At 38.3% G+C, this 16,296-nt stretch overlaps 1 protein-coding gene across 2 annotated transcripts; it reads left to right on the top strand.

Annotated features, from left to right (window-relative positions):
- The first annotated feature begins 373 nt into the window (after positions 1-373).
- Positions 374-15,875, top strand: LOC108496646 (putative short-chain dehydrogenase/reductase family 42E member 2). Of its 2 annotated transcripts, none has more exons than XM_017813549.1 (13): positions 374-2,187; positions 4,495-4,974; positions 6,267-6,502; positions 8,432-8,527; positions 9,162-9,222; positions 10,308-10,426; positions 11,234-11,309; positions 12,217-12,299; positions 12,823-12,960; positions 13,421-13,486; positions 14,302-14,365; positions 14,722-14,795; positions 15,011-15,875. In XM_017813549.1, the coding sequence occupies exons 2-13, from the start codon at positions 4,878-4,880 to the stop codon at positions 15,212-15,214; spliced, it is 1,314 nt and encodes a 437-aa protein (XP_017669038.1). In that variant the 5' UTR covers positions 374-2,187; positions 4,495-4,877; the 3' UTR covers positions 15,215-15,875. The 2 variants fall into 2 exon arrangements, with proteins under 2 accessions (XP_017669038.1, XP_017669039.1); XM_017813550.1 differs by having other exon boundaries at positions 374-4,696; positions 4,776-4,974.
- The last annotated feature ends 421 nt before the right edge of the window (positions 15,876-16,296 follow it).

The raw sequence follows: 16,296 nt of genomic DNA, 5'->3' as shown, positions 1-16,296 counted from the left end.
TGGTTCATTTGGGACGATGTGAGTAACTCTGTGAGTGACTCCAGTGTCAGTCTGTCAGGTTTATGTCACTTGCTTTCCTGCTTTATGCTTCCTGGAATGCAATTCACTGTATTCAAGACATAATAAAAGAGGAGTTTTATAATTGACCAAGATGCATATTTTTCTGCCAGCTCGTTTGTAAGTCATGTCATTGCTGTGACTCACTGAATATGTTGAGTTGTGTGCAGTGAATTAAAGACAAATGGCTAAACCAGTTGCCACCTCAAAGTATGCGTGCTTCCCCTATGAGAGGAGTGCTGTTCTCACAGCAGGAGTGGGTAATTTCCATGTGGAACAGCTCATCTACTGCCATAATTTACAGTTTCCAGCTCCTGTGCTACATTGAACTGGTGCACATGCTCATAAAACCTTAGTATGGACTGGCAGTTCAGAAACTCCTTTGTTGTGCTTCAGGGGACAGAAACTTCCAGAAGAAGGGTGGGACAGCTTGGCATAGTAACAAATTCCTCCATCTAAATATGCCTGAATTTGAGTCAACCCCAGAAATTGATTCTGCTCCAGAGGAAGGTAACGGCAGTGAGTGTTGTGTCCTTTGGAATTCTGTTCAGGAAGAATTGCTCTGTGCTGTATTAGTATATTGCCTACTGTGAGCACGTATCTGTAACCACAAAGTTCCAAGACTTTAGGCACCCAAATATGTTAACAGAACTAAGTCACAGGAATTTTCGTTAAGTGTTTTAAAGCATCTCAGTCAGATGTATATAGAATACTTTTCATTCCATTGAACCTCAGTCCTCTGAGAAACCATCTCAAACAGATGCATAGGAGATGTTTGCTTATGGATTAGTTTAAATAAATAAATAAGACAGAGAGAGGAAGAAGGGAAAACAATTCCAGAAAGCTGCCAGCATCAGAAAGCACCTTATTCCTTCCCTGTCTCTGTTACAATAATGATAATCTAGGGTTTAGGTAACTATACTGAATGCACTGGTGGAACTACTGTATGAGGACTGGTAATCTCTCACTCATATCATGTGAGACTTCATCAGTTAGAATCTTAAATTCTACCCAGAATTCTGTAGGTAGTTTAGGCTGACCTTGTAAGCCACAAATTTACATCCTATGGGCTGCCTCTGTCGTCGTGGCCACATTTAATGTGGTACTAAGGCTCTTTCTAAACAACTAGCAAATAACAAACCTAATCTCTCCTAGAGGGTTTCTCCTTTTTTCTTTCCTACTTGGAAAGTCCTGCAGCTTTTGTTATGATTTCTGGGTTAATAACAATAGATGTGAATGGAATTTTGCAAATGACACCTGGTAGAAGTTATGCCAAGATTTTAAATGATACCCAGTGGGCACAGTGCAAAACATCCTCCTCTTCTGTCCATCCTAAGCCACCTCCCATGCCCTCAGAACTCCTCCAGTGGTTTTTGGGATGAAAGCAAACCATGTAATAGTAATGTTGATCTGTACTTCTCTCTAGTGCAACCACCATTAGAAAACCTTTGAATTAAGAGGAAACCTATTGGAATTGGTCTTATAGTCCTTTTAAAACCTGCATCTGTATACTTCATTCCTGTGGCTTGTTTTCTCTGTGATTCCTGTGTGTAACAAGCCAAGCTGTGATCCCTGCTAATTATATAGAAACCTGCCTTTATTCAGTGCAATTTAATGCAGTATTTTTATTTATGATGCATTTGTATTCTTTCCCTTCAAATATTGCATAAACTGTTGCCTTTTTTTAACAAGACCTAAGAGCTGATAAAGAGATGTTCACTGCTGCTGTGAGAAGTTGTTTTGTTTCTTCCTGTAATTCCATCCTGACTTGGCAATGCAGGCTCACAGTTATCATTTCATTTGACCTGTAAATCAATCTCTGTAACATGCAAAGCAGCCACGAATGCAAAGGAAATGAGAACAAAGTCACGGGAAAAGCATTTTATATGACACATTCCAAGGCTCTATTTATGTGTGCTTTATTCCTTCCATGAGGAAATAGTGAAATATGCAGAATTGTAACTCACATACACAAAGAAACGGGAAAAAGGAAGGAATAGAGACTGTTTATGTATGTTAATGAAGAATGGAGGGATTTAAGAAGAAGAACCTGATCTCTCAGCTTTGCAGCTTGGAATAAGGATCTGCATCTTCTTTTCCCTTCTGGTCTGGACTTAGAGCATGACATGGGTAAGTTGCTTTGCCTCTGTGTCTTACCCTTCTAACTTAGCAAGGAATGTGAAGAATGTTGCATTATCATAATACTTTGGGTATTAAATTACATCTGTTATTGCATTAATTGGGAAACCTTTTTTAAGGATGATGTCATGCCTTAGAAATATTTGATAGGTACCACTGTTTAGCATTGGGTTATATGAAAAATAAATATTAGGTTTCCTTTAATTCAGATACCATGATTTATCTTTTTGACCAAAACTTTTAAGCACAGCAAGACATAATTAGAGGAGAGTTTCATTCTTTTCCCTTTTTTCCATTAACATTGCAAGACCTTCTGATTTAAATGCTTTTTAACATTTTCGGTCTTCTCTCAATGAAAGTGTGATTCCCTCACCATTGACACTTCCCTACTCTCACCTCTCTGTTGGTTTAGACTCAGTCCTTGCTATGAGGGTGATTGTTTTTGTAGTCACAAAGGGATTAGTACATTTAGTCAGAAGTACTCAACAGATCTGTCCAGACTTCTCTGGGGTTGCAGAGGGGATCAGTGATGTGGTGCACTGTCCAAACAAGTCTCACCACTCTGAGTTCACAGATTGTGTCAGTACGTGTGATGGGGCATCTGGATGTGAACAAGTGCACAAGGAGGTGTTCGAACACATGACGAGTTTGAACAACTCTGCTAATTTAGGGCTTAGATATAGAATTTTTAATAAGTCGAAGAAAGGATATTTTTATGCTGCAGTTATTTCAGCAAAATCCTATCCTTGAGTGGCTTTAAGAGAGAGCTTAGTTTCTGAAGCTTTTCTGCTATTCCCCTGCCCTTGGGCACTGCAGAACACCCCATCCTGCCTGTGACTCATGTCAAACATCCAGCTGTCACCTCAGCTCACACCTCTGCCGAGCTTTGCACGCTTTGGTGTGTCTCTGTAAAAGGCTCTCTTCTGCACAGTATCTTCCACACAATTAAAAACCCTCCTTCAGGTTCCTGTTACCTCAGAGCTGGAGCATTGCTCCTGTTCTGTGGCCTGGAAATGCAGAGCTATGGAGTTAATGGGACCTGCTGAGTGGAAGGGACAAAGCCCTGGTCTCACACATCTGTCTGGTACCTCTCTGTGACCCAGCACTGCCCACAGGACCAGCCCAGGGACAAGACTTTGTAGGCTGGAGACAGACACTCTCCTGTCTGTTTTAGGCCAAGTCCTTCTTACTCAATTCAGACCTGCATCTATCAGCATGTAATTTGAAATGAACTTGTGTAAGACAAACTCTCTGACACCTTCCTGTTGTGTTTTATACAGTCACCTCCTGCAAGTACTGCATGGTTTTTTTCTGTGTGCCTGCATGAACTGGGACTGGTTATAGGAGAAAAAGTAGAAAAAGTCAGTCTAGAGTTGTGATTCAAAAAGCAAGCTCAAATCTTAATGCAGCAGCTTTTCTCCTTGTAACTTTAGCTTCTGTTTCTTTCAAAAATACTTAGAATGATGCATTAAATAAAATGTGGTCACCCCTCTTCACTGAAGTCAAGACAATACAAAATAGCACTTCTGAAAGCTCCTCTGAGGTGTCCTCTTCTGGTGGAACCAAAGCCAAGTTAAAATACTCTTTGTTGAATTTCACCGAGAAATGAGGGATTGATATCCATGAATAAGCTGACCAGCTGCTCTGACTTGTGGAGGAGTTCTGGAGTAGTTCAGGGGTAGAATGGGCACTTTATTTCTTGCATTAAATGGTAAAAGCTCTCAGTGCTGTGGACAGCTCAAAACAGGGAATTTGGTGGTTTTGGGGTTTTACTCTGAGCTGGGTTTGTCCCTCATCCAGGAACCCAAGAAGTGCAGATTGGTGTCACAGGCTCAAAAAGGTTCTGGTTCTAATGCCAACTACAGGGACTTAAGAACATATATGTTATGCTAAAATATACTTGCCTAGGTGTCAGTTTGAGTTCTTGTCAGCACATGAACATTAAATTACATTTAAATTGCAAGGCCACCTGTGAACTTGAGATATTTCTAACATGCAAACATTGAAAATTGTAGTCATTTATATTTAGATGTGGGAGTGTTTCTTTAGCATCTTAACTACTGCTTTAAGACTTAATTTTAGACACACCCTTTTGAAAATGTTGGCTTTGATTTCTCATTGTTCAATTTGTAAAAGGATATTTGTTTTAAAAGGGCTTTAAAATCTTAGGATCAATGTCTATAACTGTTAATCATTTAATTAATTATCATTAATTTAAAATGTATTATTTAACAGTAAGTCACCTGTCCATGTTGTGTTGTCTATGAGTTAATTCACTGCCTTCATTCATCTTGGAAGCCAGAGAACAACCCTTGTGCCTACAAGTTAAGCCTCTCTGCAAGTACAAAATTGGGTTGGGGATGAAGACAGAAGAGTCAGGATGGAAGTGCTGGGTACCACTGCCAAACTGGAGTTTTGTTTCTTCTCTAGTACAGTTTATCTACAGACTGGTGGTACCAATAGTGTATTTGTGTCACCTACTGTCTTATACTTCTACCAGGTAACAGTAAGAGGGTCTGATGTGGAGAAAATATTCTATTATTTTCCCAAAAAGGAACGTAAATTATGTACAAATTAAGCCCTGCCCTTTTTTGGCTCACAGCCCAGCCACCAGCTACAAAGGAGCAGGAACAGCAAAAGGGCCTGAGCACACATGAACATCTCTGTGCTGAGAGCACCTGATGCCCTGGAGTTACAAATTGTCCAGCAAAGAGACCTCTCCCCATCTCACCTGGCCAGGAAGGACTGGGACAGCTGACAGCCAGCATTCTACCAAGGGTACTTACTACTTCTTTAGCTAATTTTAAAAACCTGAAATGTTTGACTCTAACTTTTTATGGGAAGTAATTTGTTCTAATATTTGAAGTGACAGCAGGGGAGCTAAGAGCAACTCACACTGCATGCACTGCCTGAGATGTAACTGTGCTCATCATGCAGAATACATTCATAAATCAGAATAGCTCCTGTAAATTTATAGAAAAAAAATTACCTATCTGGAAAGAAGTATTTTCTTAAAGAAAATCTTTTGTGTTCAAAATTTGATAACAATTTTCTAATTCCACAAAGCAGATTAATATATTAATGCCATTAGTGCTTTTTAAGAAAGAGATTTCTAGAAAAAAAATATCTTGAAACTTTTTTTGTACAACCTCTGTCTTAGTTAAAATGTAAGGAGGTATTATTTGTGATAAGCTTGACTTCAGTTCTCTTTATAGTGTATAAAAAGATGCTTTTTCTCAGAAGACCAAGAGCTTTATATGGCTTAAGACTACTGCACAATCTAGAGATGCAGATTTATGTTTCCTTGCTTGAACAGGAGAGCATACTTGGTTTAGTTTTGTTGTATTAGTTCTAATTTAAATTGTGTTTGGAAACTTGGATTCTTTTTTATTTTTGAACTGTCAGGATATTTTTCAACATAAGGAGCTTGCATTTTACACTTATTTTTTACAGTAGTTTAGCTGTATATGAATGCCCTAATGAGAACAATATGGACAAGTTAGTGAGAACTGAACAGAAAACTAAATGTATTTAGTGTGTAACCAGAGAAGCTTAAAATAGAAACAAGTTTTTATCATTGCTGAAGAACTGTGACCCAAATGTGAAATAAAGTGAATTTTAAAAGTAGAATGCATCCTTTCTTATGTTCCTTATCTAATGTGTTGGTTTATTTTCCTAACTAGTAGGATGGCATCTACTTGGCATTAATATGTCAGAAATCAGTGAGTTTTCAAGAATAAAATGTTTGATTAAACCAAGCTTTTGAAAATGTAATCATACCTGTTAAGGTTAGGTTATTATAATGGCTCTAAAGTCTCTTTATTTCTATATAATATAAAACTTCTGGGTATGAGGAAAAAACTGTATCTTGGAATATAAAAGTATTCAGACTCTTTACTCATTGTACATAGAAAGCCCATCACCAAAATTATTACTGTATATATTTTAAACATGTTAAGATAATACAAATAGAATAGTCACAAAAGGGACATTGTAATGTGAAAATCACTGAAATTACCCAGATCTCAGAGTGCTGTGCAGGAATTTCCACGAGATCTTCTCTGTTGCAGTCGTGATGCCAGAAGGATCCCCAGCGGAGCTCCCCAGCAGCCAGGAATGTGAGAGCCAAGGGAAGGAGCCTGCTGGGCTGCTGGGGAACAGGAGCACAAGGACAATGGTGACAGGAGGCGGAGGCTACCTGGGATACAATCTGGGATGTGCCCTGGTTAGGTCAGGAATTGCTGTTGTTCTGTTTGATGTACGGAAACCTAAGTGGGAGATTCCGAACGGAGCCGATTTTTTCGAGGTACGTGGAAATCGCGTCTTTAACAGCAGTGAAATAACGTTATCCTGCTTGTATGCACAATGAGGCTTCCTCTTAAGGATTTAAAAAACGTTTACTGAAAAGCCTTTGAGGACAAGAAGTCGTGGTAGAAGGTGCTCACGTGCATAAGTAACTGATGAAGAGATGGCAAACAGAGTCCAGTGGAGTGTCTGTGTCCCCACTGACCTTCTGCAGTCCTGTGAGGGAGGTGCCCCCCACACTCATAGCTCACCCCCCTGAAACAATGGAGTGACAAAGTTACTGCTCAGGGAATTATTTCAAGGAAGAGGTGAGAGACAAGGCAATAAAAGTGCTCACGAATGCAGAATGACTGCTGTGCAGAGAATGATTGAGGAAACCAGGATTTCCAGTCTGGGAAAGAGGTGACTTGGGAGCAGGAGAGCTCTACAAAGCGAGTGGCATTGACATGGATAGGGATTGACTGCTCACTGTCCTTCATGGAACAGGAAGGAAGGGCCACCAGGGGAAATGAGGAGGAGTCAGTTCAGTACAAAGTGATGTTGTTTTTCGTGCAGTGGGTAAAGCATGTGCAAAGCCTCACCAAAAATTTACTTCCTTTGGAGATGACTAAATAGGTAAGCTCAATTAGGCTCAAGAAATCTTCTGAATGAAAATACTTAGAGACTAGAGGAGTATTCAGGGGGAAAGTGTCACATATCCTTGCCCTGTTCATACTTTTCCCAGGACACTCATTTATTAGGTTTTGATTCTTAACAATTCAAATTCGTGGAGTGATGGCAATTTACATCTTCTAAAGGAGGCTCAAGATCTCACAAATGATCTTCTACAATAGGGGGTTTTTATAATTCAATTTAAAAAAAATAAATATTACAAAGTATAGGTGAGTTACCTGGAAAATGGAACTATGGAGTCCTAGTAAATAAAGTAATAAGTCACTTCAGAGATCTGAGCCTTGATCACTGATTTGGGGATTGTTAATATTGTTTATCCTCATTAGCTGCTTTAGCACTGGGTAAAGGGTGGGAAGTGTAAGTCAGCCATATTTGTGAAACACTTTGCCAACCTCAGAAGAAAAAAGTTGGGAGTTAAAGACTGTTAGATTAGCTCTTAATATTACCTCCAGCTGTTTCTTTGGAGATTATTCTATCAAGTTCATTAAAGTAACTAATATTTAATATTTTGAAATATTATATTCTGAAAATAAAAGTATAATATTTTTATTAATATCTGTATATATGTGGAGTATTATTAATATAGTATTACCTGGTATACAAAAAATGCAATATAGTGTTCTAACCCCAGCATAGCATTTGATATTGGATACAGTGTGGGTTCAGTGATACATAGAATTTAATAAGTGTGATTACTATACACTACTGTACACTAATAAAATATTCAATGCATATAGTGTGTACTGCTTTTTGAAATCTTGTACAAAGCTGAAATTGAAGTTATTGTACAGTGCACCTAAAATAAACCTTAGATGGTCAAAGACATTTGTGAAGACGGCACAAATCCCATCCCAGGGTGCTAAAAAAGGGGTTTTTTTATTTGGTGATTCCCTGGCAAACAGCTGAACCCTTCCCACTGTGGTTTATTGTCCCTGGGGCTTCATTCTCCAGCACTGGAGCATGTGCTGTGCCCATTCAAGTCAGACAAGTTCTGCCAGGCTGCAGGACTCAGGGTGAAAATACGCATTATAATCGAAGCCAACAAGACTCGTGTTTGCTTTGCAACAAAACACTGACAAAATTCTTAGTCACGGATTTTTCACCCTGTTTATAATGGGTTTTTTTAATGCCAGTTAAATACTGTGAAAAATAGATCTAAGTATCTTTAGGTTTTCATTAACAGCCATAATAGATGTAATTCTGTAGAGAATGTAAGCAGCTCTACCTGTCAAAAACTCATCCTTCTCTCATTTTCCAGGGAGATGTGAGGGATTATGATGCAGTGTTCAAGGCATGTGAAGGGGTTGACTGTGTTTTTCACGTGGCTGCATGTGGAATGTCAGGATTAGAACAAGCAAGTACCATTTTCCCAATGTTTTCTGTTGTTATTTTTGAGAAAGAAAAAATTGTCTGCATGTAGCAAAGAATGTAATTCTATGATATTTATGTCAGACAGAAGTTGGTTAGAAAGGTCAAGTCATCCATACAGGCAACAAGGGAGGTATTTCTTAAATAATAAATGTCAAAGCATAAACCTAATGTACTACAAAATATTTTAGAAAAATGAGATCATAGTTTTAAGATCTTGGAGAAGAAGGCTTATCCTTTTTTTTTTTATGTTATCAAAAAAGTCATGAAACTACTCGTTTATTTCTAGAAACAAGACAGATTGCACTGGAACAAGACTTTGTAGAAACTTTCAGGGAGCATAAACCCCGCCTGTAATTTTTGTTTCTGTATCATGGATTATCTGAGGAGGTGACAAAATGTTGAAGCATTACAATTTCATTTTAGATGCATTTTATCTTTCATTTTTCAACTGAACAAGACTAGCAAAATGAGAACTGCCAGAGATCCCTGTCAGACAGGCAGAGAACTGTAACACATCACAAAAAGGCCTCAGCTGTTCTACATCTGGCAATTGTAACAATCATATTGTGAATGTGACTTGTTCCATGAATCAAATCTTGTGCAAACTCTATTTCCAGCTTCAAAAGAAAGATCAGATTGAATCCATAAATGTTGGAGGCACAAAAATAATAATTGATGGTAGGTACCTCACTGTTCTTTCTTTGCATCTGATTCAAACCTAAGTGTATTGTAAATACCAAAGCTACTTTCTCCTTGCTTTTCCCTCAAAAACCAAATGGCCAAAAAAAATAATCAAAAAGCAAAAAGGGCAAAACCAGTTTTTATTTAGACCAAGTTTCATGCTGCCTGTGTGTTATTACTGAAAAAAAAAGCAAAATGGAATAGTAGGCAAATAAAATTCTACGTGAGTTAGAGGGAAGAGGTTCCCACATATTCCCTTTTTCCTACCCCAACCTCCAGACTCACAGAAACATGTCATGGCAAATTTCCATAGGCTCCCAACAAAGCAAGAGTCTGGGAGGAGCATGAACCTGTTCATCTACATTTTAATAATAGATGTTAGTATTCTGTTTGGTTCCAAATATTTACAACACAATAATTTTATTCGTTATTTTCAAAAGGAGCCAACGACCCACGTGGACAGACAGCTCTGCAAATTCTAAAAATTCCTGACTTTGAATAATAATTCACTTAAACTTTAGAAATATTGTTAAATGAAGAGGAAATTTATGTTATTCAAGTTTGCAATGACATATATGCAGCAGAATTTAGCTATAATAACACGACTGGAATCTATAATTAAGGCTTTGTTTTGTAAATAACATTAATTTCATTTGCATTTAAAGCACTACTGATTATACACTGGCAGTGCTATACCACAACAAATGCTCTTACTCATGTCCTTTTTATTCCATTTGTAAAGTGAACATGTTTTAAGAAATATTTCTGAAGGAGGAATTTTTTCCCCACAAACATTCCTCTGTCCAGTTGGTGACTGCAATCCAGTGGTGATATGATTAGTTACCCAATCATAAAACATCTGGTGACCACCACATGTAATATTTGCATAGCAGATATTTGGGGTGAAAAATTCCATCTGGATGAAAGACAATGCTATATTAAATGATAATGTTAAAATTAAAATATTCCTTTTTTTGCTATAAGCGTAATGTTTGCTTTCAAAAAGAGAAGCTACCAGTTCATGTGTTATTTCTCACTCTTTATTTTTGTTTTAAAATAATTTCTTTTGTCTGTCATTGTAGTCTGCAAACAAAGAAATATCCCCAGACTGATATACACCAGCACAGTGAATGTGGTGTTTGGAGGGAATCCTATTGAAGAAGGAGATGAAGAAACTGTGCCGTATTTTCCACTGGAAAAGGTCTGTTGTTCATGTGATGGTGTGGATTTACTGTGCTTGAAAAGGCAGATTATGTGAGGCTGCTCTGAGGGCAGAAACTGTTTTACTGTAGGTCACATCAAATTCCATTAAATTATTTTTCATGAATGTAAATTGACCCATGATCAGTGAAGAAATAATCAAATCATAATGGCTTTTGGAATTTTCCATGGTATATTTTCCAATATAAAATCTGGCAATACAGAATTCAACAGATAACTAGTCTTGTGTGGACAGGTAATCACTAAACCAGCATGTGCCAACTGTGTCCAGAGTCCTATTGTTTAAATACACTTGGGTGCAATTTTTAAAGTTCACACTGAAAGATACTATTTGGGAGAGAATGATTTATAACTTCCCAAATAGCTTCCATAAGAAATGGAACTGTTTTTTGAAAAGTCTGAATTTTTAATTTCATATTTAACTTACTGTTTTTATAAAACTTTTTTCAATTCAAAAAGGATAATTTGAAAAAATATCTGTTCCACCAGAACATTTGGCTTGGGAGTAATTTTTTCAGTACATCCGGCACAAAAAGTGAGTGAAGTAAATACTGGTGAACTTAAATTCACTCTGAAACTAAATTTGTGCCTCTAAAATATAAGTCTGGTAAGTTTTTTGTCATAAACGAAGTATATATTTGCTAAATCTTGTTATTTCTAATCGTGTTTTGCTCAGCTGATATCTAGGAGCTGGCTAGTTTGAAATGTTATCAGTCAAAAACAGTAAGTTTGCCTTTACAGATGCAATAATGTGGTTTAAATGATTGTATTCTGCCTTTCTTTATAGCAATTTAATCATTATTCTAGAACCAAGGCAATTGCAGACCAAATGGTTCTTGCTGCTAATGGAACTTTACTCAAAGGTACGTATAAAGCATTTGGAGTCTTCCTATCATTAGTAGTGCTAATGGGTTTTGTTTTCTCATTTATCAATAAGTAGAGGATTTTAACTGAAGTGAGGATTTATTTTGTTGCAGGTATCTGGCAGGAATAGCAGCAGTTTCTTTAACAGATTGGCAATATCAGGTGACTTCCAAAGTTGCACCTGCAGGAATAGTTGTGGCTAAAAATCTATCTGTACATGGCAGGGGAAATTTTTAGATACCTATTTTGCTATTCCTGTTGATTTCTCTTAACTGCAAAGTTGGCAAACATAAATTAGGTGGGGATTCAATTTTAGCATCCTTGATTAACTCCTGAGCAAATGCCCACCCCCTGTTACTCTTGGCCAGATACAAGGTGTCATTGTGCCTGTTCTCAGGGGTCAGAGGGGTCTGCTGAGTGATTCACTGGTCAAACTTATTCATTTTAATTTAAAATATTCAAACTCATCTGAAAGCCTCTGTTTAGGAGACCTCTTCTATTCCTTTGTGGTGCCTCTGAGCTGCAAGCAAGCCAGGTGTCTGGATGTAGCAAATGGAATGATCTGCTCCCAGTGTTGCATGTGTCTGCAGGGATGGACAAATATAAGTTGTAAACTTATCTCTGTAATAAACAGCAAAAGCCAAACAACCAGGAGGAAAGCTTGATTTCCCCTGTTCCTAATCAAACTCTTCTGTGGGATTTGGCTTTTCAGGCTTCCAAGCTCAGGCCTTTCACAGCTACTGAATTCAATTTTATAGGGAAATGAAATCAAGTTCCCAGGAAGCCGAATCACACAGAATGGTCAGACTGAGCCTTTATTTCAATAGTGTAAGATTCAGACAATATATGTCAGCCATGTGTTGATATCCAAGCTGTCTGAAGGTCCCCTGTTGTTCTCTCTCCCAGGAGGGGACAAGCTCCACACGTGTGTGCTTCGCCCCCCGGGCATCTACGGACCCGAAGAGCAGCGGCACCTGCCACGAGTAGCCGTATGTGTTTTGTAGTCAGCTCTGGAGGACACCACAAGTAGTTGTAAGGGCATAACACAAGTGGAAGTACCTTGATTGCAGTTCTTAACCGTTGCTCCAGAAAGGCTGTTGTGAAAGCTGAGTGACAGGGGATGTGACACAGGGTAACAAACAGCACGGACTGAGCACTGCAGACACGGCCAGGATCACCTTGGCAGTGAAAATTAAAAAATGCAAGGCTGAAATGCCACGGTAGAAGAAGTAGGTTTGCATCCCTGATCGTTTAATGGAACTGTTGACTTTTAAATATGCACTTTAGTTTCTGCTAAACACTCTAATGTCACCATATTTGGCCACTGCCTATCAGTGCAACGGTCTTTGATTCATGAAACCACCAACTAGTTTTTTTTCCTTGTGACACATTTCTTGTGCTGTAATTGTACACAAATACAGCAAACTCTGAGTATTTGGGCTGAGATAAAATGAATGTTGTACTGCATAATAAAGGAATAACATAGTTATCACATGTTTTCTCTTTCTCCAGATAAACATCCAGCGGAGACTTTTTAACTTCAAGTTTGGGAATCACGAAGTTCAGATGAACTGGGTTCACATAGGAAATCTAGTACAAGCTCACTTGCTGGCTGCTGAGGCTCTCACCTCTGAGAAGGGTTATGTAGCTGTAAGTAAACAATATAATAACTGTGTCCCAGTAGCTTTAGCTCTCAAATAGGTTTAATTTTTGATATTTTGAGATCAAAGGGTCTCCAGAAAGTCATATGCTAACTTCTCAAAAATAGTGTGTGGCTCCAGAAACATGTGGACAGTGCAAATGCAAATACATTTGGCTCACGTTTTTTTCTGGTTTGAAAATATATAATTTCCTGGTTTATTGGAGGAAACAGTATTTTTAACTACCATAATATATTCACCATCATACATGGGGTTACCCAAAACTGTGTTTGAGAGCACAGTGAAGTGAAGTGCAGTGCAGGCAGTTTGCTGAGCTGCTCTGTGTACATTCACTGTGTTTGTGCCGGTGTGTCACTCACAAAACCAAGACATGGGTAGGTATGAGAGAGAAAGCAATGCCATCCTATGTATAGTGTTTTTCTAACTGTTTTTCTCTGCTTCTTTAACAGAGTGGTCAGGCATATTACATCCACGATGGTGAAAATGTGATTTTCTCTGAGTGGATCGTGCCCTTGGTACGTGTTCAGCTCAGAGGCACCTCACAGGCTCTGGCCCTACTGCTGGCTAAAAACCATACAAACTAAATGAAGTGCAGGGCACATTAACTACTGAATGACTTAACATCAAACTCAGTCCTGTTCTCCCTGCATGTCCCGAAGTTCCACTGGCTTTCAGGGAAGTTTTGGCTATGCCTAAGTGTGGAATTTGGCCTTACTGTTTTGAGATAATTTAGCCAAGAGGTACAGAACCTGCTGCAGAGCAGCAGCATTTCTGTGGAGCAAACTCACAGTGCAGGGCGAGCTCTGCCACGGGCATCTGGCAGGTTTCTCAGAGTCATTGCTGATCTCTGTCCTGCCATCAACTGCAGCACAGAAGGGAAGCCCATTCAGAATCTTATCTTAGAAGCTAAAAAGAGGCAACATTATGTTTTCATAAACACCAAGCTGGGATTTCAGGAGCATGCCAAAGTGTTAATCCTGCAACGCCAACACAGGGAATTCCTCTGGGAAAATTACTGCAGTAGAACAATGGGCCTGTATTTAACTGTAGGGAAGGATTCCAGCCTGGGTCACTTGCCCCTTGCAAAAGCCTTGTTCCCCCTTTACTATCCAATTGCATTTGAAGGGTGGAAGGTGGGCACTAAAGAATGAGTAGTGGGTTTCAATTGCATTTCTTACTACCAGTATTGATAGGAAGACTAGCTGGAAAAAATTTTAGATACGTGTTTTATCAACATTCCTTTTTTTTTTTTCCTTCCATTTTCATGCTTCATGACACACTCAATTTGGTACAAGCTCTCTCTTATTCTTTCCTTTTATATCCTTTCTAGTTTGAAAAATTAGGCTACAGGAAACCCTGGATACATATTCCTGTTCTCCTGGTTCATATAGCAGGTAAAAGAAATAAAATACATTATTAATTACTGTGGGCTGTATTTTTTTTTTTTATTCCTAGAAAGCTCCATAGTGGTTTTATAAAATGATGAGACTCAAACTGTAGGAATTATGTAACTTAATATTATTCCAATAAATAATAATCCCTTGTGCCATTTGGCACTAATTACTAGATAAATTTTAAAGGCTATTCATAAACTGAGTCCATCATGTACTTTATAAGTTAAACCCTGCCTTCTACCACCCTAATTGCATCCTCTGATATCAGTAGGAATTACAGGATGTGCAATGTCAGCATTGTCTCAGTTTATTGTTATCCAGCCGTCTGTCTCATTAAGTAACTTTGTGTTTCACAGCCACTGTGATGGAATATCTGCACCTGATACTAAAGCCAGTTTTTAGCTTTACACCTTTCTTGACAAGGAATGAGGTAAATATATATAAAAAGAAAGAATGTTTATATATTTCTGACCAAAACTCTCATGAAGTCTGTGATATGCCCTTTGGATGCAGACAGGATTCTCTGCAGTAGAGTTCTGTTTGCTGTTCTGTTTCCATTGCAATATCATTGTCAATGTATTTTCATCCAAGTTCTAGAAAATCTGATATTAAAGTCACTTCCAAAACTGTCCTTTTGGGTTTCAGGTGTGGAATGTTACTGTAACTCACACATTCCGAATAGACAAGGCACGAAATCAACTTGGTTACAAACCAAAGAAATTCTCATTCGCTGATTCTGTGGATCATTATCTCAAAACAAGACCTACTTGCCAAGAAGATCACACATTCCTTAAAATGGTGTTTGTTTTTGGCATTATGTTAAGTTTGATCATTCTTTCTTTCTTCTGAAATCAAGTAACTCCCCACCTGTTCCAGAAAACCTCGTTTTATTTCTGTGTATTAATGATCTGGTCACAGTACATTCCTCAGCCACCATGGACTTTGTTATTGTTATTACTATGGTGACACCTCTCTGACTTCCTTAAGAAAGAAAAAAAAACAAACAAAAAATAATCACAAAAGTGAAAACATGGGACACATCAGGAAATGTTCCCCTGGAACAACAGCGTCACAAATCAAAGGCGTTCACCACTAACGGGTGCAGGAATAGTGTTAATGGATCTTCATTAATTGATTGCTTTGTGCTGAGAAAGATTTTCTAAAAATGATAACTCAGGAGAGTGAGAAGCTGGAAGAAGAGGAACCATCGTAGGACTGCAGTGCTGCCACAAGTCCAGCAGCTCCAGTGAAGAAAAGAGTGACTAAAGAACTCCTCTGATGAAGCTGCTGCTACAGCTACTGTCTGTAAGTCTGAGGAATTATGGAGACCTGGGAAATAGGAAAAAAATATGGAAAGCAAATATTTATAAATAACAGGTGGTGAGAGGACTGAAAATCGTATTTATATAAAAATAGTTTTATTGTTCAAAAGCTTTGTAAAAATGTAATAAATAATATTATGTGTGTTTGTAAATCAAATAATGTACATTCAAAGCAATAATAAATAATAACTGAACCAAATACTGTTTTTAAAGAGCTTCTGGGAAGGGGGAGGAAGGATACTTAAGATCTTGGAGTTCAGCAAGGTGTTCCTGCTGGAGTCATGTTATCCGCAACCCTGTACCAGCGCTGGCACACGCTGTGCCTTCAGGGAATTGCCATTTGGGGGTGAGCAGGCAAACCAAGCACCAAGACATGAGGGAGAATCCAACCTCTCTCTTTTCCCCCTTCTTAAGGCTTATATTTGTTGCTTATTGGGTGGATTGTACTGCCTGAGCTACATGTGCTGGCTCTCATTTGAGTTCCTCCTGCTCTAACAAAACTGCAATGTGTCTTTAAATGATTAAAATTTAATATGAATGGTCAGACACAGCACAGCTGTAATAGAAGAGGTAAACGTGTTCAAAGCTTAATTTTTGCCTGGAATGCAT

This window comes from Lepidothrix coronata, unplaced genomic scaffold (genome assembly GCF_001604755.1).
Source record: "Lepidothrix coronata isolate B3197 unplaced genomic scaffold, Lepidothrix_coronata-1.0 Scaffold41, whole genome shotgun sequence".
In the NCBI taxonomy this organism is placed as follows: Eukaryota; Metazoa; Chordata; class Aves; order Passeriformes; family Pipridae; genus Lepidothrix; species Lepidothrix coronata.
This window is presented reverse-complemented; position numbering and strand designations above follow the sequence as displayed.